Here is a 26,274-nt window from a genome sequence, read left to right as displayed (position 1 = left end):
AGCACGAAACAGTCGATAGTTACAAAACAAACCACGATGAACCGACAATCAACAATCGATATTGGGAAGCCGACACTTCCCGCACATGACTGTACCCAGCTTTTAAACATCACTCAGTTCACAAACCGTCACTTCTAAAGCAGTTACCAAAAAAAAAAAAAAAATCCTCTCGTCCCCTCTCCTTATAGCGTTACCAGACGCCTAGGACCCCTTTCACCGCCGTAGCCCAGGGGCGAGAGACAAAGATACTCCCGGCACTCTCCGCTCCTGGCACTCAGCTGCGGGCGCACGCGCGTCACTCACGCTGGTGAATGTGTCGATGAGGTCGCGGTACTTGATGCCGAGCGGTAGGGCGCCGTCGCCGCGCTGCGACAGTCCGTGCTGGGTGAGTAGCGTCATGCGGAACTGTTTGAGCGCCTTCTGGAACACACGGTCGGCCGACGAGACAACCTTCTTCGAGTCGCCGCCCGACCGGCTGTCCAGCTCGGCGATCTGACGGGGGAGGAAGGGGGGAATGAGAAAGAGAAGAGGGCTTCAGAAGGGAGGCGTCTACTGAAAATACACAGCAAAATATGGCAGACTCAACTATCATTTGAACTAACGAAAGTGTAGGTCATGTTAATATGTTTCCCCTCTGTCAATCGAAGCAATGTAGCTACCAAGTCAAATGTGTAGTAAATTATCAATGCGACTCTACGCACCGTCACTCTGTGCCACTCTACGTGGATAGTGGCCATGAGAGCCATACCGCTCCCATCAGCAGCTGGTGAGCAGCTGGAGAGCACCTCACCCACCTTGTTGAAGATGAACTCCTCGAGTTGTTTGACCTCGGCGGCGTCCGAGATGACCTTATCCTCTCGGTCTGTAAACTCGGAGGTACCGTGCATCTTCCATCGGCCGGCCTTCTTTTTCCGGCCGTCCATCTCGAGGCCCTGTTCGCGGTCGCAGAGGCAGTTGGCCGCCGCTTGTACACACTTGGGGTGGAAGTAATGTTTACAAACTGCCGGACAGAGCACAGGCCGCGGTCAGAGACGGTCAGGTGGCTGAGACAAGAGGGGATACATAGACGGTAGATTTTCAGAATCGATCGATTATTTAGAGCAAGACAAAACCATTTAATGTTGCTCGTCACAACAATTTTTAAGCGCTGCCGCTAACGTTGACGGTTGAAAGCTCGAGGAGAAAAAAAAAACAGATCACTTCTCTAAGTTCCTCCACTCACATGAACACTTGTAGCCCTGCACAAAGAGCGAGGTGAAGGGCTTCTGGCACTGGAGGCACGTCTCTGTCTTGGGCACTTTGGTGGCGCGCTGGAAGTGGTGCGTGCTGGCCTTGGCGTCCCGGTCGGCCGACGCGCTGCGCTGGTGGGCCAGCCGCGCGCGCAGCCGGTCCTCCTCCGAGCGGGGCGTCTCCACGTTATACGACCTGGGGAGACGTATGAGAGGGAGGTGACCAGGGCGTGGGGACACGGCCGGAGGCTGGGCGAAACTGGCCGCCACAACAGATAAAACGCTAGTGAAAACGTGTTAAAAATACAATGAAAAAATTCCCTTGCAATAACGTTAGCTGACATCGCGACATTGAGCTAATTAGGGACAGATTACCACTCAACATTTCAGCGCCCGAAACCAATGCGATCTCACAAAGTTGACTCCACATGGTCAGTGCCTGTCGTATCCGGTCCGTCCGCGTCTGATCTGCGGTCCAATCCCGCCCCGGTCCCGTTCCGACTCCTACCTGATGGAGGAGCGCCGCCGCTGCTCCTCCTCCGACACGCCCGATGAGGTCGAGTCCATCTTCTCCAGCCGCCGGTAGGGAGCCGGGTAGCTGCACACGCTGTCCCGCCGCGGGTCCAGCACCGCCGGGTGCTCCGACGCGCCGCTGAGGGAAGACAGAGCAGGGTACAGTGAGGTAGGGCAGCGCAGGGTGCTCCGACGCGTCGCCGGGGGAGACGCACGACACGGAATGAAGTGGGGCAGCACACCACAGCGGGGTGTAATAGATCACACGGAGAGCGTCACAGCCTAAATCAATAATTCAGGTTGTTCGGCACACACACATCAAAATCAGTCAAAACAATGTTCTGGTTACAAATCAACATACAGCCTGATCGAACGACTAAAGAATACACTGAATGCCGTCTTCTTCTCCACCCGGCCTGCCGGTTCCCCCCCATCTTTCTCTCCTCCCTGCCCTCCCTCCCCCACATCTCCTACTCTCTCTGCCCCGCTCGTCTCTCCCCTGCCCCTCGGACTCACCCGCCGCGCGCCAGCTCGCGCTGCGCGATGATCCGCCGCCGGTCCTCCCGGCGCTGCTCGCGGGTGCGCGCCTCGTCGGCGCTGTGCGCGCTCGTCAGGCTGGCCAGGGAGTTCAGTGTCGAAACAGACGGCGTGGTGGAGCGTGACGACGAGCCCAGTGTCAGCGTACCCTCCGTGTCCGAGTCGTCGCTGTCCGGGGTCGCCGGACCGCCGCCCCCGCCTCCGCCGCCGCCGCCGCCCGGGGGCTTCTTGGCGCCCACTGCCGAAAAGGGAGGGCGGGGAGGGGTCGGTGAGAGGTGGAAGGGCACAGCGCCGGTCATGGTTTTAAATAGATGTGAAAGTCTGACTTACAGAAGCAGTATCATGGAAACTAATATCTTTACCGACAGAAATTACAATATTTTGAGATATTGGGCGTCTCAGCTGCAACTGCCATCAGCGCTCCTTTATCCTCCGAAGACACGAGTCGAAACAAAAGCGTACACAAGAAATCATAATGTAGGCCACAAAGGAAAACCACGAAGTACCTGTAAATCCCACACTAGGAAACCTTTCTGACATGCTCTCGCACTCAGCACCCGACGTTACCTATGATGGACTTGATGTGTTTTTTGGCTCGGTTGAAGGGCGTTCGCGAGCTGACGGGTCCCGAGTCGGAGTCGGGCGTCTTGAGCTGCTGGGGTGGCGCCGGCTCTAGGGGACTCTCTACGGGGCTGAGGCGGGCGTCTGTGGGAGCACCGACGGGCAGTCGTGCAGGTCGACAGGTGCGGGCGCAAATGTACGAGCATGGCAGACGTGCGGAGGTGTGGGTGGGTGGAGAGTGGGAAGGAAGGGCGAGGGTGGCGAAATTAGGGTAGGGACGGAGTAATAGAGAGGAGGGGAGAAGAGGAAGATGTAAAGAGAAATGAAGAGAAGTGGGAGAGTGGGTGAAAGGAGGGAGCGCACAGAGAGATGGGGTGGGATTAGACAGCTGGTGAAAAAAGACGAGTCTGCACCTAGCTAATGGCATTTATCAAGATATAGCAAAAGGATACAATTATGCTGCAAAGTTTCAGCTAGTGTTGAAACACGAATGAACTATCCAGATAACATGCAGCTGTCATTTTGGATATTCGTCGCCAATGCATGACTGGAATACAGGGTGACACACTACTCAAGCAAGTAGCACTAAACTCAGCCTTTAGCACGCCCGTACCTACCCAGCTATTCAAATTACACACCGGCAAATGCCCTGTCCAACGCGACCCCCAGCCTGACATCCGGAGTCCAATATGGAGCCATGCTCACCTCCCACTCTCTCTTACCCACCGTCCGGAGCCTCACCCTGCTGGGCAGCCGTTCTGTCCGACCTCCCCACAGACTGTACCTGCGTCTTCTCCCCCTCCCCTGCCCCGCCCTTGTCCGTACCTGCGGCCACGTTCTCCACGGTGGCGGCCTTCTCCTGGAGCGGCACACTGGTGGGCCGCGCGGCCGGGTGCTCAGACTGGGTCGACCAGCTGCGCCGCACCGTCGAACGCTTGTCCTGGCGACGCGGCGGCGGTGCCGGCCTGCCAGAACAGCGGGTAGAGGGGACGGGAGTCAGCGGACAGTCAGCGAGGTAGGCGAGTGGGATGGGGCAGAGGAGCCGGGGACTTCGCTGGGGCGGCAGCGAGGGCGTACACACCCAGAGGAGCTGAGAAACGCTCAGCGTTGGTACATACGAGCTGACACTCGTATGACAGCCAACTGGTAAGCCAACTCGTTGGTACATATGACAGCCAACGAGCTGGGTGAGCGAGGAAGGGCAGGGGACGACCGGGGTGGCGTTGGACAACGAATACACACTAGGATGTCATTTCGAAATTAAGAAATTAACAAAATATCACTCGAAATACCCATTGCAGAAAAAAATGTCGAAAACAATGGGACTACGTTCCGCTTATCACACAAGCAGTTGGAAACGTATGATATGGTGAGCTATTGTTCGATTGTTATAATATAACACAGGCTAGAAAATAAAATGCCGTTTAATGATTACCGCTACCTTAATCGCACACATGTTTCATCAGTTATTTTACACGCATTATTCATTACACAAGCATCTTTTTATTGATTAGTTAGGAGCGAAAAAGAAACGTAAAAAGAAGTATTCAAAAGCTGTTATCAGCGAAAAGAAAAAACGACCACAAACGCTTACTCATGTTTTCGTAATGCAGTTACGACAGCCTTTCTAGGATACTTGAGGTATCTAGAAAATGCAGGACATTGATATAGTTAAAACACTACTTGAAAACTTTGACCACGGACATAAAATAAGAACTTAAAATTGCGCGGCAGTTCTATGAGAAAGTTGACTATCGTAAAAATAACAGTAATATTCATGCAACGTATATCATATACGTATTAGAAAGTATCTTCTACACTTCACAAGATACTTATTTAGAGGACGCTTTAAATTCGGGACAAGCACCAACATGCTAACAGGCAGTGAAGCAACCCGACCCAATAATGACAGCCCGGGACTTTCCTTATATTCTACCCGACTTGCAGCTAGCATGGCAGCTGGGGACCGCCTACTACCTCAGCCATGCACCGCTCCCCGCCGTCCTACCTTTCCCTCTGCTGCTGGCTGAGCTGCTGCTGCTGCTGCTGCTGCTGCTGCTGCGACTGCTGCTGCTGCTGCTGCGGCGGGGGCGGCGGAGGGGGCGGAGGCGGCGGCGGGGGCGGCGGCGCGCCGGCTGCGTGCGTCTCCGAGTGCTGTGATGACTCTGGCTCGCTGTCCTCGTGCACGCCGCTGCTCCTGCGGGGAGGCGGCCGCAGCGCGCGGCGTCAGCGCCCGGCCGACCGCCGCAGTCGGCTGACACCGCGGCCGAGCGCGCGTGCACAAGCCATAGCCAAGCGCAGTCGACAGAGCAGGCGGCAGCCAGATAACTAACGACTCCGAGCGACAGCAGAGCAGTACGACAAGCTCTAGCATACGAAGAACTACGGTACTTTATGGGAAAAGCGCAAAAGGAAAGCCCTGGCTTAAGATGCATGATGAATTTGAAAACCTCTAGTCGTATTTGATGTTCCACCAGCTAGGGGCAGTAATCTACTCTGTAACTCCTTCTTCAGTTCGTGGCCTGCCAGGGAACATAGTATCCATCTGTTCATCCCTCTAAACTGTTTTGTAGTCCGACTATAAGACAGCGCCCGGTCTCCCCTCCGTCCCGCCGTCACTCACTCCTCGCTGTCGCGGTGTCGCCGCTGGGCCTCGGCCGGGAAAGGCCCCGTCCGCTCATCCAGCTCCTCCTGGGACGACTCCTTGGATAGAAACGCCTCGTCCGGCGCCGACTTGTCCACGCCGTAGATGTCGAGCGACGACTGCGCGAGAGGGGACGTGGTCAGACGGCGGCACCGCACCCACGTACAGGTGCGTGAGGTGAAAGACAGAGACGCAATAACAAGGACCCCAACGCGCTCATCGATCAAAAGCGTCCATGAGATTACGTCATAACCCTTGGAAATGGACAGCGTTGCACAGGAATTATTTTCAACTACCTCGATGTAATGTCTTAACTACAGAATAATGATAATAAAAGGTTGCTTTTCAGTCAAGACACGTGACAAGTATACCCAGGCCTGACTGTTGGCCCACTGCCCCTAGCAGGAGGTCTGACCGCAGGCCTGACAGCCGACCCTGTTCTGTTGGCCTACGCGCCGACCGGAGCACCTACCTCAGAGGTGTGACCGCTGGCCTTGCGCTGCCGGTACTCCTGACGGGCGGCGGCGAACCGGCGCCGCGTGCTGTTACCGCGCACCCGCGCCTGTCGGAGGCAGACAGACAGGTCAGCTCAGGGTGGAGACACACCAAACAGACAACATCTGTCACGGCACGCGGGGATATAGGCACATCGAAACGTGCTGTATCCAATTTGGTAATGGTCCATTCAGGATTGGTCATAACGAAATCGTCTAGCCGTATCATAGTGTTAAAACGGGCACTAGCAACTCGACCTCATCACAAATCCGTCGTTTCCATCCTCAGAAGTCAAAACATTCAAATCATTCTCATCCACGCATCAGCCCCCTGCTCCGGGCTGGATGGGCAACTTGATCCCAAGCGAGAAGCTCTCATAGGAGCACGCCCGTAGCCGGGTGCAGTGAATGTCAGGGGGCTGGGTGGCCTGTCCACGTGATGGGCTCAGCCCCGGTGACTCACTAGGGTGCCCGCCCAGACCAATATCTCCCCCTAATTCCTTTCATCCTTTCGGCTCTGAAATGGTCTCGTCAGATTGAAAGGGCCTAACCAAAAAATCATCATATTGGCGTTGACACCTCACTCAATGACCACCGACCCAGTTCTGTCGATGCCTGTACCGTAGTCCGCTGCTACGTCCGTCCGTCCAGCCGGGCTCACCTGGAAGTGGACGAGGCTGCGGCGCAGACTGGTGTACCAGAGCCGCACCTCGTAGCCGCGCCACATCTTCTGGATCAGCGTGGCCGCCATGTGGCGCACGCGCAGGTTCTGGTAGAGCCGCTGAGCCAGGAAGCCGCGCACCTGGGCCTGCCGAACGGACGGGGGAAGGAAGGTCAGCAAAGGTGGGCGCGATTGGACCGTGTCATTCTTAAACAAGCCGTCCGCGCCAAGCAGGTTGCTCTCTCCATCCCCACCCACATGCAGGACACTGAAGACAAGCTGTAAGCGAGTCAGGGCGAGAAACTGCATAACTACAACACCCTCCCTAGTCAGTTCCCAGAAACCCTTCTCTCCTCCGTCATCTTACTCTGCGCCAGTCATGTCGCTCCTTCCCGTTCACCAGTGATCACACCTCCCCAGTCCCCTCCCTCCCTCTCTGTCCCTCTTCCTCCCTCCCCACATCCCGTCCCAGCCCTGTCCCTCGTATCCTCTCCCCCTCCCTACCTGGATGCGGACGGCTGCCGAGCGGACGCGCAGGAAGTGCCGCCGCTCAGAGACGGTGCGGAACCAGCGCTGGATCACCACCACCTGACGCAGGATGGCCTGGTGCAGGCCGTGGTCCAGCTGCACCTTGACCGACTCGCGCAGAAACAGCTTTGTGCTGCCCAGCTGCAGGTGGTCCTCGCCCAGACCGAGCTCGGCCAGAAACTCGGCCACGTCCGACTGGGAGCTGCGCGCGGAGGGGGGGACAGATGGTCGGTCAGTGGGGAGTCGGCCAGAAGCTCGGCCACGTCCGACTGGGAGCTGCGCGCGGAGGGGGGGGGGGGTCAGTGGGGACAGAGCAGACACCGACTGAGAGTTGTGTAAGGAGGGACGTCAGTGAATGGTATAGCAGGCACACCGTGCGGACTAGTAACGGTGGGCTAGCGTAGCTCTTTTGACCAGCTAAGGTGACGACAAACAAACAAAATGAGAAGTCTATGTATGTATCTTCCCTCGCGGCCGAGCCCCTATCGAGGTCTGGGTCTGGGTCTCCCGACCCAGACCCAGACCGGAAACCCTCACTCCCTCTCTGTCAATCAGAACACCATCTTACCTGAGCAGCCCGCGCGGCAGCAGGATGTGGTACATCTGGATGAACTCTTCGTACGTGAAGCGGATGTTGTAGCCGCACTGGCGGATCCGCACCGTCTCCAGCATGCCCGTGTAGCGCAGCTGGCGGCTCACCGTGGCGTCATCGAACCGGTTCGGGTCCTGGTGGTAAGGAGGGTGTGTGAGCTTCAGGACGCCTGGAGAGGGGAGGGCTCATGGGTGTAGAAGGCTGACAGAGAAATAGCTCGCCTACATGGTAACGCTGTCTGCGTCACATACCTACCTTCAAACATCTATGAGCTGACATAGGTTGGAAGCAGAGGTAAAGATCGCGTCGTGCAGGTAGGACGCGGCTGGTCGCTGGCTCCAGAAAGCCCTCCTATCACTGTAGCTGGTCGTGTCCCCTCTGTACCACTCGTGCCCCCTACCCGTCCAGCCAGCTCACCTTCTGCAGGTTGGACTTGATGCAGCGGATGAAGAAGGGGTTGGCCTGGTTGAGCGTCACCAGTAGGCTCTGCAGACTCTGCTGGAACTGAGCTGTCACCGTGCTCGGCTGTTTACGTGAGCCGTGACCCTTGCCGCCGCCCTGGCCAGAGCCCGCCACTGTACGCATCCCTTCCAGACTCTTCACGCTCTTGGGCGGCGTGCGCCCGCGGGGCCGGAAGGACTTGTTCTTGCTGCAATCGGGGGTGTCGGTCAGCGCGGGTAGGGCGGACTGTGGAGCGGTGGTGGCCGCTGCTCACTGCAAGGCTGGCCAGGCTCAGCTGAAATGGGGAGGTGACTGATCGAATCACTGGACAGTGCTGATAACGCTCGAAAATTATATACTTTACGGTGGTCTGGAATAAACGAAGTGATTACGTTATGGGATACCTCGATACCTACAAAGACACAAGTAACGGACGAAACAAAACAATGACATTTCATGCAGACTTTTAAGTCTTCGGGTATTCCAAAATGTTCATTAGACAGTTCGTGCAAGAACTTGCAGCTCATTAACCCTCGCCCTGGCAGGGCATTTTTCATAACACGGCCTGGCAGGGGGGGGGGGGTCGATGCGACCCCCCCCTCGCGATTGGCTCCTATGGCACCTAGAAACACCAAATTTGGTAGGTAGGTGGGCCCCCCGGAGTTCTCGCCCCTGTGCAAATTTGGTTGCTCTAGGTCAATATTTAGGGGGGTTTTGGGGGGTATAAATGTAAAAATTTCGCTAAAAACAGGTCAAAAGTTTTTCGCTTATAACTTTTGATCTAAGTAAGATAGAGCAAAAAGAAAAGCACCAGTGAACTCAGCACGTCAAGGCGCGTCGAATGATATACTTTTTAGCTTGCTTAAGTGTACTTAAAGTTTTTCTTAAATTTTAAGTAAACTTAACTTAATAAGTTAAGTTTAAGTTAACCAAATTGCATCATATCGCATATCATTTGATTCGGCTGATCACCAGGAACACAATGATACCATTTTTTAAGCTCTAGCGTCATTATGTGCCAAGTTATTGGCAAAAACGTCATTTGACCTCAGTTGACCTCATTTGACCTGACCCATGGATAAGTACACCAAACAAAGGAGCACCAAGTGACCTGCTGTTAAGTACCGTGGTTTCAAAGCACAAAAAAGATCAAACGAAGCGGATATCTCCAGTATTTCCCGAATTTAGTATTTTCCCATAGGCTTAACATTACGACGTAATGACCTGTAACTGACCTCAGGTCAGTGACCTAAAAAAAAACGGACTATATGTTATGCAACTTGGTGAACTTAGCACATCCTGAAAGTTTGAAGGAAATCAGTCGAAAACTGTGAGTTGGACAGGTGCAAAAAGAAAATTAAAATTTGACCATGACCTTGTACCGGTTTTTCTGACCTGGTGACCTGACCCAAAGTCACCCAGACCTAAAATTTTCAGGTCATATGTAAAAAGGTTGCCCCATAGGCTGTGCCAAATTTGGCGGCGCTGCGCGCCGCCGTTTTTACGCTATCTTCGAAAAACCTTTGGGGGGGGGGGGGTTCGCATCGACCCCCCCCTGCCAGGGCGAGGGTTAAATGACAAGTTCGTGATGCAATTGCATGGCAGACAGTGCTATACATTCACGTTCATGGATCTTGAGCTCATTCAAATAAGACTCATGCATACGGGCAAGTTGCTGGTCGACCTGTTTAACTGATTATAAAAACGAGTCTAATGGCAGGCGTCGATGGATGCTGAAAGAACTAGGCTAAATCTACTAAAAAGAACTAAGTCGCCGATAGAAATACAGGGCAGCCTGCATACGCTCTACTTCGGTCGATCCCCTTCCCTCACTAGTGGCTAGAACCGAGCTGCAAGCACCTGGTCTATGATGCTGAACTCAGCTTCCTTGACCGTCTACCGGCCAAAGCGCAAGCCTTCCCAGATCTATACCTCCATAAGCCCATTGAGCTAACAGCTATTCTCCTCACTAGCGTAGCTACGACGATTCAGTTTCACTTACCGTGACGATGTCACTGCTCGAGTGTGCCGTACGTGGGTTACCGAGCAGTTCTACATATGATAGTCGCCGGTCTTAATTCAACCCCTACTTACCACACTGGAAAGTGCGCCCGTTGCGCATATTTAACATAGTCATCTTTCGACGGGACCTTCGACCGGCGCACATGACGCACACCGCCGGCTACCCTGCCCTAGCCGTCCGACAGAAAGCCTCTTGTGACCGCGGTCCCTGCCGTAGTCCCCCGGGCGCTGGCCCTCCCACAGCTCCCGGACCGGCGCGCCGTCGGCGGTACCTCACTCACCGGACAATGTCCTGCGCCTCTTTGAGCAGCAGCTCGTCGGCAGGCAGGCCGGCGGCCACGCCTTCGGAGTCGGCGCGCGGCCGGCGGCCCAGCGCGGCGCTGCGCAGCTGAGCCCTGCACTCGCTGACCGTGCTCCATCGACGACCCCCGGCGGCAGCGGCAGCGGCGGCCGGCCTGCGCGCGCGGCAGCACACACCCGCCCGCTCAGCACACGGCACAGAGGCGGCCGGCGGCGCGGCGACCGGCCGGCCACGGCAAAACGGTCGAATGGCGACGCACGGGTGGCAAACTCAGACAGACAGAGACGGTCGGATTTAGAGACAAATATCAGCCGATATAAGGCAAAGGCATGCGGTTAAGAATTTCGTGAATTCCACAATGTCCATGGAACGTCGGGCAACAAGCAAGAAGACCGTTCCTGATGCGATCCCGTCTGAGCCGAGCCGTGCGCGGACCGTTCGACTGGGTGCCGCGGCGGCGGCGGCCGTGCCCGGTCCATACGGCCCGTAAAGCGACACACAAAGAGAGACAGAGCCAACTGCGAAGACGGGAGCCGGGGACAGGTCCGGGCGGGGGCGGGGGCGGGGTCGGCGGGCAGTTCGAGCTGTTAGTGGAGTCACTACCACTGGCCGGTCCGCCGGCGGCGCGGCCGGGTTAGGGCGGCAGCGGTCGGCGCTGGCCACCGACACTCACGCGATACGCTGCACGCGCAGGTTCACCGCCGATAGGGTGGCCAGTCGCTGGCTGGCGGAGAGAGAGCGCGAGGGCGGGCGGGCAGAGCGGGAGGCGGCGCGGCGGTCAGAGACGGCCGACACGCCGCGTGTGTGCTCCGTGGCAGTTGGAGTAAGTACGCCACCGCCGCCCCCAGTGACCACAGCTCGGGGAGGCACAACGAACACCGAAACAAGCCAACACACCAAACAGACGTTACACTGATTTCATGATTTCACACCCCGAGTTGATTGATTATTCTACCTGGACCAGTCAGCGATGGCGTAATTACCCCATCACAAGGTGACGTCACCAGGCCAGACTGATCCGGTGACGTAAGCACACACACACCACACAGGCCAATGTACTAACACATACGGTAAACCGATCAGTGTGTCCACTGTGCGCTAGGTTATTTGCAAGGGCAAACTATGCCAAGCGGGGACCACTTTCACTCAATCTATGCGTATGACGTGTATTGTGTATGTGAGTTTGTGTATGTGGGGATGCCTAGAGACGGCACATTAGCTGTAGACAGACACAGGTTGGTTGCAGGGCGGATGTAATAGCCTAGCGGTGACAGTGTTGTGTAAAAATGTCAGCAAAAACCGTGTACACTATCGACTACATTTCCTATCAAACGCTGTATGGCAAGCCCAAAACGCTGACAAAGCCAACTGTTAGCGAGACATACTAATATCGAGGAAGCCGGGTCAGTGGTAGCAGCGCTACAGTTTGCCAGCTGGCTGGGGTGTATGGAGGCCGGGACGGCGAGGATCCGAGCGGACCTACAGTGATACACTGGGGAGAGTATTGGACGGTACTGATCCGGTCAGTGGAATACCCCTCTCTCTCTCTCCACTGAGAGCGTGGATGGGAGAGGATGGTGAAGGGGAAGGGATATGAATGCGATGGACAACATCTGTACGCGCACCTGACTCCCACAGATCACAACAGCAACAGCATAGCATAGTACGACCAATTACAGCAAAACATACAACATTGCGTCACATAATAGCCACCTTCAAGTCGCACCCAGATAGAACAGAGCATACCGGGGATGGACGATTCAGCAGCACAGCTGTGACGTGTAAGGAATCTAGCATACGACAATGGGTATTTGAGTCATGGTCGCTGGGACAACAATAGACACCTGTGCAGTCCCCGCGCACACCCGGAGCTTCAGGATGAGTGAGAGGATCGTCGTGTTCCAAGGATTGAGGGTCTCGGGTCAATGCGTCAAAAACGAGGACACGTTCAGTAAGGATAAGGATCCGAATCCGAATAAAGGTAAGCGAGTGATGATCTCGGGGGTAAAGCCCGCTCATATCTCTGGGTCACGGCACAGCACCACACAGCGGGGCGGTCAGCGGTTGAGCGCCATATCCTGACAGCCTGTCAGGGCACGGCAGTACCTAGGCGGGGTCAAGTCATACTGAGAGGGAAAACCATACCCGCGAACAGGGGGTCACCCACACGCGGGAACACAGCTGCTGCGGGGTCACCCCAGAGGCGGGCCATCCGCGACACACGGCGACACTGAGCCCTCCTCAGAAAAAGCCCAAATTCGCAGCAAAACCAACTAAAAATAGCCCAAACAACGCAAAACAAAGCCAGTTCATAGGTATCTGCAGTCACTCACCCGACACTGCCCGGCTCCGGCGCGCCGCCGGCCGGCGGTTTGCGGAAGCTGAGCTTGCGGCCGGGTCCGTTGGCGGCGCTGGCGGCGGCGCGCGCGCCTGCCTGCACGAAGGCGCTGTGCGCGCGGAAGAAGGCGCGCAGGATGGCCCAGCGGAACACGGCCACCGGGTCGGTGCCGACCAGCTCTCGGACGAACTGCAGGCTCGACGACTTGAGCACGGACACGATGTCGGGCCGCATCAGGTCCAGGTTCTTCTCGCGGAACTCGGCCACCTGGGGATGGGGGGGGGGGGGGGTAGTCAGGTGGGCGGTAGCGGCGAGTTATGCTTGGGGAGGGGTATGGGTGACAGAGAGCAAAGATACATGATTTAGAGGGAGGAGGAGCCTCCGATGTTGCAATAAAGTCTCAGGAAATGTGGCAAATGTGACTACGGGAGCACCAGTGGATGTGCGAACGAAGCACGCAGCCATGAGAATCAGTGACAGACGCCGTGGGTTAGACATTGATGTATCGGCTCGGCTGACGACACACGACAATGAATCATCGGTCACCGGGTCAACGAGAAAGATAGAGGGCAGTCTGGCGACATCGTAACTCATCGACCAGCAACACATGGATACACAGGGTACCCTAACAGACTATCACTAATTCAACAATAATTCAACACTGGCATCGTCACTGAACCAGGACAAAAGATAACCAACTGGGAATGTTGGCAAAATATTGTTTTCATGAATAACACAGACAGGGACTAATGCGTATGGGTGGCCGAGCAGTAATGTACAAATGACCCAAAACATCTCCCCCAAATTGCAAAAAAAAAAAACTGCTAAAACAGATTGATAGCAAGGACAAGTGGCATTCTTCTGGCATCCCTCAAACAACTGGCGAAAAAGCCAAGCTGATATGAAGAGATTAACTTTTCCGAAAGCTCATAAGATTATCCAATACTGATCACGCACTCCTGTTAAAAAGGCAGCATAAGTCGACACTGCTGCTGCTCACCTGGTACTTGACTTTGCCGGCGTAGTGGTGGATGAGGAAGGCATGCTCGAACTTCTGCGGCACCTCGTAGAACTCGTTGTTCTTGTTCTCCTTATGGAACTTCTGCAGCAGCGTCTCATTCGTAGCGCCCGGGAAGCTGCAGAGCGGATCCGCGGTCATTCTCAGTCATTTCCAGTGGATAAGACTTTGATACATTTAGGCTCTCATAAAACAGTGACTGAAGGCAACCGATCATCACACAGTTCGACACGGCCCATCGTACGGAGAGGTGGTGGAGTCAGCCGTGACAGCCATAGCCCCGTGTCGGCAACGTTCACACGTGCCACCAACGTTCAGACTGTGCTGTGTAAACAAACGTGCACAACCGTGCGAGTGTCATAAGAGCAAGTGCCGACGACGAAAGGTGAAAGGCCGTGATGATCCTCGACTCACCGCTTAGGCAGCCGGACATCCCACGCCGCTTGGAAAACGCACCGAGGTTCACATTCAGACGTGACCTCTCTACATCTACATTTACGGTGATTTACAGCACTGACACAAGGCAGTATTCTATTCAGCGCGGAGAGTAGAAGCAGTGCTACCATTGCTCATCCTAACGCTCCGCGGCGGCTGTCTATTCTTTTACGCACTAGTTCCACCAAAGCCCTGACGCCGCCCGGCCTCCATCAAGTAGGCCTTCATTCACCAATCCACTTTGTCCATTTTTACCTCGTTCCAGTCCGTCTTGTCTAGCTGCTGGTGTCCCTGACCCTCAGCAATCGCGGATTTTATTTGAATATAACTTATTTTGATCCCCTCTCCCATCCTCCATGTCTTCCCCGCCACCCAGGCTCACTCACTTGCACTGGTCGTCCAGGATGCTGAGCAGGCCGCGCATCTTGTTCTCGAACAGCTGCAGGCAGCCGGTGTTGTCGGCGAAGGCGATGTTCTGCCAGCGGATACCCTCCCGCAGATACTCCTCCTGTTCGTACTTGAACACGTGCTGGTTGAAGTAGAACTGCAGGTGCTCGTTTGCGTAGTTGATGCAGAACTGCTCGAAACTGGACGACAAACACGCCTCGTAAGTCCAACGCGACAGCAAATACATGAAACGTACAATAACTCTGGTGCCAAAATATCCACTTGTTCTGACACAGACCTGAATGGATATCACCTGACTTAGTAAGCTGATTATTGAATCACAGGCGCCAACTTTGAGCCACAGTCATGCAACGAGCAAGAACAATCGGCCAGAACATGACACCCCATCTAGCAGTTCCGTCTCGACAGTAAGCCTCTCCTGGAACCTGGCCGAGTCAGTCCACCGCTGAACCCCTCCCCAGCCCGTGACCGAGGAGGGGCGCCCCGCACCGCACCCTGCCCACAAGCCGGGTGCGTGCCGTGCGCGTGTTTTGATTGCCGCCCCGCTCAGCTCGTATGATGGGTGAGGCTGAATCACCGGCCGGGCGGCGCCAAAAACCGCACCGGCCACGTGGCTCCAAAGCTGGCGACCTTTCGCGATTGGCACAGGGTGGCGGCGGGGCACCGGGCGCAGCCGACCGGAGCAGCCAGCGGCGGGGTACCCAGGGAGGGCGCCTGGAAGGGTGGTGGGTGATCCAGGGAGGCCTCTGGAAGGGCAACGGTGTTGTGGCACCCAGGAAAGGCCCCTAACCGTGTACGAGTTACGCCGCGTTATAATCTTCAACATAATGTATGCCGATTTCCCTAGTGATATTTTATTTAAGTTTTTAAAAGACTCAGTTTGTTTTCTACCAATAAACGAACACCTTCTCACCTATTCCAAAGAGGGACAAAGAAACGGGGAACAGCCTATCGGAACAAGTCGGGACGTCATTTGGCATACCTACAGTTCCCATTCCAAATATTCTAGGACATCTAAAGCGAGGGCAACACCTGTCGCATAGCCGAACTGCCAGCTGGTATTCTGTCGTTAGCACGTCCTCGTCAAACAAGCGCCGTCCATTTCGTACGGACCCAGCAGCTGGCCTGCTGGCCTCACTTCCCGTCCGGACCCGGCCGGCCTGCCGACCTCCTATCTCTCCAACTACCCGATGCGCTCACCTGTTGATGTTGCCGAAGTCCTCGAAGCCGAAGATGTCCAGCACGCCGATGGAGGGCCCGTGGTGCTCTCGGCTGACGTCCTTTTTGGCCAGCAGCCAGCTGTTGACCTGCAGCACGATCCAGTCGAACAGCGCCGCGTACACGCACTTGGCCAGAGTGTCGCGCGCCGCGATCGCCTGCGGAGAGGGGCGGGACGAGATTCGTCAGACGGGCGTACACATGGCAGGGGTGATCAGAAGGGATAACATTAGACGACAGGGGATTATCAGATGGCCGGAATGACGACCGATGAAACCAGGATTGGAGGAAGAGATGAAAGGGGACCATCAGACGGGAACAACAGACTGCAAGGGGGCATGAAACCGGACGAGTGGCAGATAGACAGCATAACAAGTATTGGATAGAAGCAAGTCCCCGTAGACGAGCATCGTCTTTCTAGAGTAGTTGAAAAAAGATAGCCCAAATAAATCGGTTATAACAGAAAAGATAATCAAAAGTAACACAGGCAAAAGAAAAATCCCTAATTCACCATATCACTACGTATAAATCTATTCCAGAAATCATACGGCCTAAAAAGGGCGTCACCAAAGCTCAGGCGCAGTGGCCACACCACCGTGACACCACGCTCACCTCCTGCATGCGGTAGTTGATGACGACCACCTCGCCGGCGACGCGGGCGCGCTTGTAGGTGAGCGCCGCATTCAGCACCTCGTGGCGCACCTTGAGCAGGTCGGCGATCACGTCCACCAGCGCCGTGGTCTTCACGCTCACCGACTCGTCGTGGTGGTAGGTCGTCTTCTTGTTCTGGAAGCCCACGTTGCCTGTCGGCGAGGGAAGTCGGTCAGGTGGAGAAAAATGGCCGTGTTTGTTTACGTGTCGGGTTTTGAGGCACTGCGCGGCCGCGGCGTATCTCTCTAATGATCGGCTGGACGGCGGCGCTCAGTTAGCTGTCAGGACCGGGTTAGTCGGGGGCGAGAGGTGAGGACGGACAGGTATTTTAACCACCAGTAGAGCGGGGAAAACAGGAGGACCGATCTGGAAAGATAGAAGTCCCAGGACGAGTATAAACACAACCCAATACACGAAGAGGATGACTGCTTTCCTAACGCAACTGTACAATTTGTGAGTACCAAACATTCATATCTGACGGGAATGTACTCACAGTATGCAACTCACGGAGCAGCAAAGTGGAAGAAGATAGTTGTTCACTTGTTTACTGGGGTTTAAAGGCGCGCCGCCTACTAAGGTCATTTTAGTAATGAGTACCTTCAGAATCTTTTTTCATATAATCTGCCATCTTATTCAGACTTCAATTGTGATCTATATCGATGATGGTCAGTTTTTATAACTGGAATCGTCAAAAACATGAGTTAAGGGTTTTGGGCGGGCGTTCCAGCTCGTGAAGCATATCAAGCGTTCCACTGGGGGGGGGGGGGGGAATGATGGAGCCACAGTCAGCAAACGAAGCGCCTTGAAGAGAGCCAGCGGAGGCGAGGCTACGGCAGTGGACCCATCGGATCGACGGCAGAGGGAGACAGAGCATATGTACACTAAATCTATGAGAGACCAGCAAGGAATCCAGGACATAGACTATGATTGATGTTGCTGTTTCAGCCCCGCTGATGTTCCGAACGAGATCGTAACATCCTCGTGACGATGAGTGCGCGTAAAGTGAGCTCCGCAAGAGCAGCGATTGCGACGCGCCAGACTCGGCAGACACGCTGCACTAGCCTGCAGCGTGTCAGCGCGCGCTGCCGCCGCGGTCACGGGGAGGCTGCCGCCGGCGCGCGGCCAGGCCATCACTCAGCGGGCGTCACGGCGCCATCGGCCGCCGGTGACGGCCGCTTTAGACAAACAAACAAACGGTGCCTGCCGTCAGCCGGAGGAGGCGCCGCCACCACCTGGCGCCCGGCGCGCTGCCGCTCACATCAGCGGCTCCTCATTCCGCTCACATCAGTGCTGCTCCACTGTGCTGCCCCTGTGCAGGCTGCCCCCGGAGAGCAGCCTGTGCTGCTCCCCGCGCAAGAGAGCGGTTCCACACCCTGTCCACATCATTGGCGCCCGGATCGGCTCCGCAGTCCGCTTACATCACCGGCTCCCCGCTCCGCTCACATCAGCGACATCAGCGAGAGGCCAGTCTGAGAGCAGAGACAGCTCGGCGCGGTGACCGGTGTACATTCTCTTATAGCATGACCCGAACGTGCTCACTTGGTCACTTATAGCATTGAAAGCAGCCTTCGACTTCTCAGTTCGCCCACAGACACACAAACCCCAGGTGGTCTGCTGAGCGGCATCTTGCAGTCCTTCTCGACCACAGCGGCCACTCTTCCCGCTAGCTGAATAGACACTGCGAGCCGCCACCGCCGGCAGCGAAACAGACCGATAAATGCTGCGTGCGTGGCGCTGAGTGGCAGCCGACATCGTGCGGACGTGCGACTGCGCACACACCAGCACCGAGCACATACCCGTCACAGACGGACGGATCAACCAGCTGACCGACCAGCTGACGGTAACTAACTGATTGACGGATCCACGGACAGACGGAAGAACTAACGAGCCCACAGCCTGGACGAAGGGGCAAACGGGCCGACCGACCGGCCGGGTATCCGACCGCCTGGCGGCCTGCCCAGGTACACAGTCGGCGGCGGCACGCAGTCATGATGGAGCAGAGGGGCAGGTCATGTCGCGGCTGGTTGGTAGCGCTGTGGGCCGCGCCGGCCGCTTAATGGTGCGTCCGTCCCGGCCAGAGGAGTGCGGTCACAGCGCCGGTCGGCTGACGGGGTAAACGGCCGTACAGGACAGACGCACGGCCGTACAGGACAGACAGACGGCCGTACAGGACGGGTGGCGGATGACGGACGGACGGACAGCTTCAGGATTAGGGGTGGAGTTCTGCTTTATTCAAGACACGCCTTCCACAAGAACATTATTCACAATCCCCTTTGAAAGCGTAAGAAAAACATGTTAATCACAGTCTATTGCCATGGGTTGCATTAGCGAGCCTCGTCCAGAAACATCCCCTAAGAGTAGCCTCCCCACTTACGAGTAGTAACAAAAGTACATCGTCCCTCCCTCGCAAACCTCCTCCATGACCAGTGCAGCATCCGGTACTAACTCCCCCCTAACTCCTACTCACTAATCAGCAGTACAGTAGGTCTATTAAAAAAGTCCCCAGCACCAAGGGCGCTGCCTCCGCTGAGCCGAACCCCCGTCTGCCTGTCCATATCGCGCCGGGCTCAGGTCAGGTAGGGTCAGCGGGACCGCTCGGTCCGGCCCGCGGGCGGTGGACGGGCGGCCGGCAACGCTTTCCGCCAGCCAGCCGTAGAATCCAACAAACGGGACGGCCACCGCTCAGCGCAGCGAAACCGGTGTTTAAGAATGGCAGTAGATGTTCATGGCTACAATGATTATGAGATAGTCATTGTTAGCCCGTGCCCCACAGGAATGCTCACGCCCTGTTTGGAGGGGAAATGGGTATTAAGCATCATTCAGCTTTGGGCATTTAAGTGGCATTTGAAGTAGCGTCAAAAGTAGCAAAAAGAAGAAGAAAAATACTTCAGCCAATTTTAGATCGGGTCAGAGCCAGAGGTCATGTCACCACTCCAGAGGTCATCGGTGGTAAAATTTTGCTTGGACAGGGTGCGTTGCGCGCACCAGGGGCGGATCCAGGAAAACTCCAAGGGGAGGGTCATGAATCGAAGTGGTGCCCCTACCTATACCCAAAATTAAAAACTCAACGGATTTCGTCCACTTAATTTTGGTGGTGCCCCCATTTTCAGTTTTTTATTTTTTTATTTTTAGTCAGTATCTTAACTCTTACCCACAACCACATTTACCAATTGTAAGCAAGTATATATGAATGTGTTATGTGTATATATGTTGTGGACGCTGAGTAGTGAGTACTTACCAGGAACGTTATCAGGTAAGCGAATCGTTGTCAGTCCGACGAACTTGACCCTGGCGTCTAAAGGGTCTGTCCTTGACACTTCAGGCTTGTCAGGGGCACCAAAGTCCTTCCAGGGACACCACAAACCTGTCAGGGGCACCTACGGCCTTGTAGGGGCGCCACAGACCCGCCAGGAAGCAGGGGCACCACAGGCCTGCCAGGAAGCAGGGGCACCACAGGTCTAGCAAGTATACACGACAGGCCTGTCAGGGGCACAACGGGCCTGTTGGGCCCATGAGCACCCCTAGGGGCAGGGGCACCACAGTCCTTCCAGGGGCACCGCAGGCCTGTGAGGGGCACCAGCGGCCTAGCAGGGGCACCAGTCAACACAGGCCTGCCAGGGGGGCACAACGGGCCTGTTGGGCCCATGAGCACCCCTAGGGGCAGGGGCACCACAGTCCTTCCAGGGGCACCGCAGGCCTGTGAGGGGCACCACGGGCCTGTCGAGAGGCACTTCAGGCTTTTCAGGGGCACCATAGTCCTCTCCGGGCGCAGGGGTAGCAGGGGCACCAGAGGCCTGCCAGGGGCACTACAGGCCTAGCAAGGGCACCACTGTTCTATCAGGGGCACCACGAGCCTGTCATAGCCAGGCATCTCAGGCTTGTCAAGGCCCAGGGGCACCACAGGTCTGTGAGGGGCACCAGCGACCTAGCAGGGGCACCAGTCAACACAGGTCTGCCAGGGGCGCCACAGACCTGCCAGGAGCACCACAGACCTGCCAGGGGCACCAGAGGCCTGCCAGGGGCACCACAGGCCTAACAAGGGCACCACGGGCCTGTCAGGGGCACCTCAGGCTTGTCAGGGCCCAGGGACACCACAGTCCTTTCAAGGGCACCGCAAGCCTGTCAGGGGCACCAGAGGCCTGCCAGGGGCACCACAGTCCTTCCAGGGGCATTACAAGCCTGTCAGGGGCACCAGAGGCCTAGCAAGGGCACCACAGGCCTGCCATGGACAGTGGACACCACAGGCCTGCCAGGGGCACCACCGGCCTTGCAGGGGCGCCTCAGGCCTGTCAGGGGCACCACGTGCCTGCCGGGGACACTTCAGGCTTGTCAGGGGCGTTACAGTCCTGTCAGGGCCCAGGGGCACCAGGCCCGTGGTGTCCCTGCTAGGCCTGTGGTGCCCCTGGCGGTCCTGTGGTGCCCCTGTCAGGACTGAGGACTGTGATACCCCTGATAGGCCGGTGGTGCCCCTGGCAGGTCTTTGGGCCCCCGGGCCTCAAGGGGGGGCCATGACCCATGTGACCCCCCCCCTTGGATCCGCCCCTGGCGCGCACCGGTGCATTGAGTTTCCAATTTCCATGGAAACATCAACAGACTCGGAAGCTCGCAACGCTAGCGTGGAGCCGAATTCATATCAACCACCGCAACAATGCAAGCAGCGCAGCGCAGCGTGCTGCAGCGCGGGGCCGTGAAACACCGCCCAGGGCTATCCATGTGTCAGGGCAATCCAACCCACATTATGGGCTCGGCCCCAGCGGAGCATGAGGTCCAGGACTCCCGCCCAGGCACCCTGTCTCCCCCTAATTCCTGTCATCCTTCCCACTCTGAAATCGACCGAGCCTAACCTAACGCAACAATCAGCTCGTTTACCGTTATGTCTGAATAATATTGTCAGATTTAATTAAAGTGAACGGCTTAGCACGTAAATAACAGCTACTGCCACCATCGGTATTATGAGAAAACCAATTGATTTTCCACAAATACTTAAAAGTTTTTAGCTTAAAACTTGCTTGGATTTAATTTTATCAGCCTCGTGTTCCTCTTATCAAAACGCTTCGAATGAATCAAAAAATAATCTTTAAAGGTCATTTGAAAAATTTGGCCTATGGTCAAAGACATGACCTGACCAGAAATGGTCATCATGCATAGCAGGATATTAGATCCGTATCGTGGAACTTAACAAACACTTCAGAATTCAGATGATTTCATAACTTAAGCATGTCTATCAAAAATAATTATTACATGGCTCATATGTAAGCTGGGTGTGTGATCATGCTTACGAGTATGTTGAACGCAACTGATAATGTTCTGTTGGCCACAACTTCTATATTTAATTTATGCTCCCGGATTTCATATTTTTATTAATGACACCTTGATGTGGAGAAAAAAAAACGCTTAGGAGATTTAACAGCCTGAGATACATTCAGTATAAGGAAGGGTCAAGGGTGCTAGATTCCTTCCCTTCTCGCTATCCTCAGGAAAAAAACGATCCGCATCGCCCCTAGTCTTCATGCTTCCCTCTCTGGACTGGAGGTCACCCCACCAGCCAACCTGAAGAATCGTCCCACGGGAACAGTCTCGCTTCCGCAGATCACTGCCGCTGGCTCGCACAACCCAATTAGGTACTACACTAAAGCATAATTATGTTATAGCTCTGCAAGGGCCTTTTCAGACCGAAAAAGATGGCTCCCAACAAAACAAACAATTTTCTCATTCAGTATTGTATCTCATCAAACACCACATGTTTTCAGAGTGTTTATTATGCGTTCCGTCCAAAAAAGCGCAGTTCAATTTTCTCCCATTGACTTGAGCGATCTCAAAATTGACCCGGCCTTTCTGTCAACAATGTCATTTCGATACAATCGTGTTTTCTGTTCTCAGACGCGTCGATGTATATGCTTTTTTGTTTAGGTGAAGCAACTTAGGATGTTTACCTGAGGCCAATGTCATGTTAGGGCAACACGGGTCACGAAGCTGTTGAAAGGAGAACATGTTGCATAACATTAGATTCGGCAAGTCTTGCAAAGTCCATTGATGGCTGTCCCGACTGGCTAGCTCATTTTGATCGGGAGTTATTGACGAAGCACACCTATCACCCTAGTGACATCATAAATGACGTCACGCAAGGCGAACAATGCAAAAGTGAAGCATTAGACCTTGCCAAGAATGTAGGAAGTCACGATTTGAAGTGCTTGAGGTATAATTTTAGATCATTTCCGACGCCAAATTAACAGTTTCCATATTTCATATAATCAAGTAAAGTAACCGTACTCTCATAGTTAATATCCAAAATCGTAAGAAAAAGGCCTGATAATTCCGAGGAGCTTTCGGCTTACGCCTTCTTCAACTCGCTCTGGGAGCGAGTTGAAGAAGGCGTAAGCCGAAAGCTCCTCGGAATTATCAGGCCTTTTTCTTACGATTTTGGATATTAACTATGAGAGTACGGTTACTTTACTTGATTATATGTTTAAGCATGTCTCTCAAAACAGTGCTAACAGCAATTCAGACTAAGTTTCCATATTTCCCCATTATGCTTTTATGACACTAAGTGCATTGCGGATTTGCATCATTTTATAACCGACAACCGTACAGAGGTTTACTTAAGACGCCATGGTTAAGTGACCTGACCTGAAAACGTGGTTGATGTCAAATGATTCGGCTTGAATCAAATGCAAGGCATATGAAATGTCAGCCTCCGATCATCAGTGTGCTTTGAGCTACCGCAAAAAAAAAAAATACATGGTGGCGGCATTCACCCCTTCTTCTCGGCCGGCGAGAGTTAAACCTCGCTTCGAATTATTGCAGATAATGATGCGACCGAAAACAAAGCATTCATCTGTGTCTAGAACGGCCGCTGACTTGTTGGACAAGATCCCCAATCTTGATTTGCTAGATGGGAATAAAATACTCGGTATGTGATTGATACATATATAGAATGTAAAGGTATGTGATGCATATATTATATACCCCTCGATTTGACCTCGCGCTAAGTCTATTTTAACCCTCGCCGGCACAGGGGGTTGATGCAGCCCCCCCCTAAGGTTTTTCGCGAATAACTCGCGTAAGAAGCGGCCGATCGCGACGAAACTTTCAGTACCTTCGCATTGATCAATTTTACACCTACCCTGAAAATTTCATGACCCTGACCCAAATGATCTTTGACCTGTGACCTCTTTTCCGAGACCATGTTTGGCCGGAATCGCGATTCGGCGTATGTCGGCTCGCATTAGCCGCGCGTTTGCAAGCTTTTCGTGGTTTCAAACGTTCAAATATGTGATTTGATGTTGCTTCCATACATTTGGGTGGGTGTCAAGGTCATCTGAAGGTCAGGTCAGGTCATTGACATTTGGTGACCTCGGGTGGCCTCGGTTCACTTTTTCGAGTTTTACATGTTTCTATGCTAGTTTTTGGAGCTGAATTCGAATTTAGCAACCATTTGAACATATACGAAGTAGTTTTGGTGCCTTCGTAACATGTTACGAAGCTGTCAGAGGCGGTTGACACGTATATCGAATACCCGTAACAACCCCTACCGGTTGACCTGACCTGACCTAACCCGACCTGGTCTAAATGCTTAAAGACATCATCTCTGATCAAAACTAACACGATATTCGTGATCAGCACCCCGGAAAACCACATAGCAGCCACACTTTACGACTTTCTAACAGGTCCCGATTTTCCCGGTTTTTGGGTCATTGACCTGACCTGGAAGGTCACCCGATGACCTAGGACCTTAAAATTGGGTATCATCGGCTTCGTCTCGTGACGGGCAGCACGCTCGTTTTTACCGCGAAGCTCTAGCTCGATCAGGGGCCAAACGCGAGGGGGGGTCGTACCAACCAACCCCCCCCCCTTGTGCCGTCGAAGGACGCAAAATGGCCTGTGCCGGCGAGGGTTAATCATCACTGTCGCTTTTTTATTCGAGATGATGTCGCCGCTAAACGGGTTGTTTTGTTTGCTTGCTTGCGTCGAATGGTCATTACGGATTATTGAAGGATTACGATAAAATAGGAATGGGGCGAGGAAGGATATGCACTGCGTCTGCAGGTGTTTGATTTAGATCACAAGGGCATCATTTCCGGCATAGTGCAGAGTCACTATCTTCCCCCTCCTCTGCACTGCGGCATCTCTGCGCCCCACACACGGCGCCCTCGCTCCACGGCCGACCGCCGCCAACTGACCCACTCGCCGGGCGCCGCGACCTGACCCGTGTCGCTGCCGCGGCCTGCGCAATTGAGTCGGGGCTGGAATCCGGGGGTTCGGCCGGCCGGCCGCCTCTGGAGCGGGGGACTTTTTTAGTAGACCTACTGTACAGCCGACAGCAGCTTCCTACTCCCCCCCCCCCGAAAAACACCCACTCACCGATTAGGAGCACGGCCGAGAGGAGGGCGAACAGCTTGCTCTGCTTGTCCGGCGAGAATCCCACCATCTCCATGGACTGGCGCAGCCGGCTGAACTCGTACTTGGCGTCCACGCCCTCCAGGCTGTTACACTCGCTCTGAGGGTAGAGAAACACCATAGGTCATATTATACACCTGAACTCGTAGTCGGCGTCCACCCCCTCCAGGCTGTTACACTCGCTCTGAGGGTAGACAGATACGTGGGTCACATACACTGAACTCGCATTAACTCTACCTCTAGGCGAGTACACTCGCTCTGCGGGTAGAAAATGATATTTGTTGTCATGATGGTTGATATGGGGGTCCCCGTGCTGCCAAGAATGTTCATAGGGAATGACAAACACGAGTTAATAGACAAATCTCCATGAATCGTAACAAAGAAAAGGCAAGCAAAGAAAAAAATATCAGCAGTTTGTAAAACACGGATAGACGAAGCACAAACAGCAAATCCATATCATTTAACAACTTGGGACCCAAAGTAGATAGCCCAGACGTTTGTTTATTTTACATCAATCCAGCAAGCATCCAAGACAGCACAATGGGGCTCGATTCTCGAAGCAACCCTGGCTTCAGGAACTGGGCTGCTGGCCGTCTCGGTAGGGCGTCGGTGGGGGGGTGAGGATGCGAGTTCAACACCGGAGGAAGGGAAGGGCGAGGGACAGCTGCAGCCAGACACTGTACAATCGGCTGACGGCCGGCGAGAGCGGTAACGCTGAAAGAAACTGACCGCTTTCACAACAATTTCGAACGAGCGAGATGCAGGTGGCACCAGTTAAACGATAAGTTGAATAACCTCAACCACAGACTTCTCTATATAACTGATGCCTCAGCTGCCTCAACTGATGAACTGATTCAGGCCCCGTCAGAAGTCACCACTTCATCGCGCAGCGCAATCAGTTGTTTGACTTTTCGGGATCACAGCTGAGCCCCTAAATTAGCAATTAAGTCAAAGCTAAATACGCCACCGACTGGCGGCCGACTGGGCCGGGCGTGGCCGGCTGATTAACGGGCGGGTCAGAGACCCCATTTTTCTGCGCGCGCCAGCTCTGCGCCCGGCTGCTGATAGTTTGCCGCGCGCCGTGACGAATAGTGTCGGTTTGATTGGCGGCGGCGGGCGGCTGCAGCCCACGCCAGCCGCCGCTCGGCCGCCTGCGCTCGGAGCGACGGCCGAACGCAGCCGAGTTGGCCGGCGCGCGGCGGCCCGAGACGCTTCACCGCCCGAGCTGTGACACGGTGCGCGCGGCCCGACAGGACAGGGGCGCGCAGTGAGCGCACACTATGCGC

At 54.8% G+C, this 26,274-nt stretch overlaps 1 protein-coding gene across 3 annotated transcripts in view; it reads right to left on the bottom strand.

Annotated features, from left to right (window-relative positions):
* The window catches only part of LOC122373205 (unconventional myosin-IXAa-like), a 63,702-nt gene that overhangs the window by 4,325 nt on the left and 33,103 nt on the right, over positions 1 to 26,274 (bottom strand). For 2 of the 3 annotated variants that reach the window (XM_043351048.1, XM_043351050.1), the window contains 21 exons: positions 24,953 to 25,088; positions 16,553 to 16,743; positions 15,923 to 16,098; positions 14,701 to 14,901; positions 13,862 to 13,997; positions 12,857 to 13,128; positions 10,504 to 10,677; positions 8,177 to 8,408; positions 7,736 to 7,893; positions 7,144 to 7,369; positions 6,640 to 6,786; positions 5,957 to 6,046; positions 5,464 to 5,603; positions 4,849 to 5,037; positions 3,666 to 3,805; positions 2,847 to 2,984; positions 2,259 to 2,517; positions 1,738 to 1,881; positions 1,223 to 1,425; positions 795 to 1,000; positions 304 to 492 (listed from right to left, as the gene is read on the bottom strand). In XM_043351048.1, the coding sequence (XP_043206983.1) occupies positions 304 to 492; positions 795 to 1,000; positions 1,223 to 1,425; positions 1,738 to 1,881; positions 2,259 to 2,517; positions 2,847 to 2,984; positions 3,666 to 3,805; positions 4,849 to 5,037; positions 5,464 to 5,603; positions 5,957 to 6,046; positions 6,640 to 6,786; positions 7,144 to 7,369; positions 7,736 to 7,893; positions 8,177 to 8,408; positions 10,504 to 10,677; positions 12,857 to 13,128; positions 13,862 to 13,997; positions 14,701 to 14,901; positions 15,923 to 16,098; positions 16,553 to 16,743; positions 24,953 to 25,088 (3,747 nt within the window). The remainder of the gene's footprint in view (positions 1 to 303; positions 493 to 794; positions 1,001 to 1,222; positions 1,426 to 1,737; positions 1,882 to 2,258; positions 2,518 to 2,846; positions 2,985 to 3,665; positions 3,806 to 4,848; positions 5,038 to 5,463; positions 5,604 to 5,956; positions 6,047 to 6,639; positions 6,787 to 7,143; positions 7,370 to 7,735; positions 7,894 to 8,176; positions 8,409 to 10,503; positions 10,678 to 12,856; positions 13,129 to 13,861; positions 13,998 to 14,700; positions 14,902 to 15,922; positions 16,099 to 16,552; positions 16,744 to 24,952; positions 25,089 to 26,274) is intronic. The other variant, XM_043351049.1, reaches the window with a different exon arrangement.

The sequence above is a fragment of the Amphibalanus amphitrite genome, unplaced genomic scaffold (assembly GCF_019059575.1).
Source record: "Amphibalanus amphitrite isolate SeventyFive unplaced genomic scaffold, NRLGWU_Aamphi_draft 001459F_arrow, whole genome shotgun sequence".
In the NCBI taxonomy this organism is placed as follows: Eukaryota; Metazoa; Arthropoda; class Thecostraca; order Balanomorpha; family Balanidae; genus Amphibalanus; species Amphibalanus amphitrite.
This window is presented reverse-complemented; position numbering and strand designations above follow the sequence as displayed.